The sequence below is a fragment of the Stegastes partitus genome, unplaced genomic scaffold (genome assembly GCF_000690725.1).
Source record: "Stegastes partitus isolate 25-593 unplaced genomic scaffold, Stegastes_partitus-1.0.2 Scaffold1380, whole genome shotgun sequence".
Lineage (NCBI taxonomy): Eukaryota > Metazoa > Chordata > Actinopteri > Pomacentridae > Stegastes > Stegastes partitus.
In genome coordinates this window covers 121,026-122,856 of record NW_007579111.1, presented here as the reverse complement: position 1 = coordinate 122,856, position 1,831 = coordinate 121,026, and the positions used below count along the sequence as shown (strand labels likewise).

The following is a 1,831-nucleotide window of genomic DNA, read 5'->3' as shown; positions in this document are numbered from 1 at the left end:
CCTGGTTTACTGCTTTGACCTGCAGAGATTCATCCTGATGGAGGATCCCAGCAGGTTCTACTCCATCATCCTGCAGGACCTGCCAGCAGCCAATGGCATCATCCACATCATCGACCGGCCAATCAGCAGCTCGCAGGCTGACGGGGCGGCTCGAGACCAGCAGGTGAGTTCTCCTCCAGAGTTCCTCATTGCTCTGTGACGTTGAAACAAACCACATGTCTCTGGTCCGTGTCCACACAGGAGCTGATCCGTTTCAGATTCAGTCATCTCAGGGATGGGTTGGCCTCTGAAACCCTTCGGCAGCTTTTTAGAGTCGAAACTTTCCGTCTAGATTTTTCAGCTGCCATGAAATTAAACTTCATCCAATCGTCTTCTTCTTTTCCAGTTTTCGGATTTGACAGTTGGAGAGATTCTGACTAAAGATGGAAAGTTCAACCGTTTCCTGTCTCTGGTGGACGTGAGTATCGCCTCTGAACACGTCACAGTTCAGTGAGAGCTCCACACTGGAGGTCTTTCTGTTTCACCAAAGCCAAAACCAGCAGATGGAAACGGGTTCACTGTCCCATCCCTGAGCGGTCTAACTGGTGCTGACAGCGCTGGTGGTGTGTTCCTGTTGGCAGCTCCGTTCTGGAGGTCCCTCTGGAGCAGATCTGGTCCAACTACTCGCTCCTCAGCTGGTGAAACCGAACCACTCTGTCATACAAAGAAGCTGTTTCTGTTGATTCTAAGTTGCTGCAGCAGGTTCAGGAAATTTTGGATTTGAGGTTCTGCAGCCTTTAACCCCGTCAGCGGTTCTCTGTGTTTGTGCAGAACTGTGGGTCGCCGCCGCCTCTGAGGGGTCCGGGTCCGATCACCGTGTTCGTCCCAACCAACCAGGCGATAGACCGAGCTCGAGACGGCAGCATCCTGTACATGCTGCACGACGTAAGTACTCATTGGCCAGATCTGCAGAAGGAAACACGGAGTGATGCTGCAGCAGATCTTCTGGGGAAACAATGTATGAAATAGCGGCAGCTTCGGTTTCTGCATCTGTACCGCGCTGCTGTCAAAGATAATTTAAAAAATTAAAGTTCTGTCAGTGCTCGACTGCAGCAGTCAGCTGTAGAGTTTAACGTTTAAGACGTTCGCTGCTCCGACAATAAAACCTGTTTCAAGTGTTACTCCTGAAATCAGCATCAACTCCAGCTGTCTGTAAATTACATTTTCCTTTTTAAAAATGCTTAAACTGTGAATCACAAACATCAAAAACACTGGGTTCAATTTAAAATGTGTGCTTTGAGGGATTTTACCAGCTAATGTCTGTAATTCAGCAAAACAGAGAAACTCTGAACCAGCAGTAAATAGTTCAAAGTTTATTTTAATGTATATTGTAGATATCCTTCATGAAAGCCAAAAATACACATGCTCTCATGTAAAACACGGCTAGAAAAGGTATTTTAATGTCAGAAAAATTTAGTTTTTTTTCTGTATTTCTGAAACCCCGGCTGCCTGAAGGATAGTTTTCTTCCTATTTTTTATAAACAGTATATATTACATGTAAAGTCATTGTTTTTACACATTTAAATAAGGCTAGAAAGAGTATTTTGTAACTGGTATTTATTGGAGCCCAGCTGCTGAGATTCCATTTGTCAGAAAGTCATCAAATATTGTTAGAAATCGGCAGCAAACACACAAAGCGGGAACCTGTCTGAGATCGGTGCCGCTAACGAAACACGATCGCTCAGTTGCCGCTTAACGATCTTCTGCTTCTTTACAGGCCAAACACAAACTCCAGGAGCTGCTGCGACACCACGTCTTCTCCAAGGCCGTGGTGAGTCCACCGCCCATATGG

General features: G+C 46.0%; 1 protein-coding gene across 1 annotated transcript in view; it reads left to right on the top strand.

Moving 5' to 3' along the window:
* Positions 1 to 1,831, top strand: part of stab1 (stabilin 1) — a 53,093-nt gene that overhangs the window by 8,659 nt on the left and 42,603 nt on the right. Inside the window, exons 13-16 of the mRNA XM_008299104.1 lie at positions 26 to 163; positions 386 to 457; positions 811 to 924; positions 1,757 to 1,810. Coding sequence (XP_008297326.1) covers positions 26 to 163; positions 386 to 457; positions 811 to 924; positions 1,757 to 1,810 — 378 coding nt within the window. The remainder of the gene's footprint in view (positions 1 to 25; positions 164 to 385; positions 458 to 810; positions 925 to 1,756; positions 1,811 to 1,831) is intronic.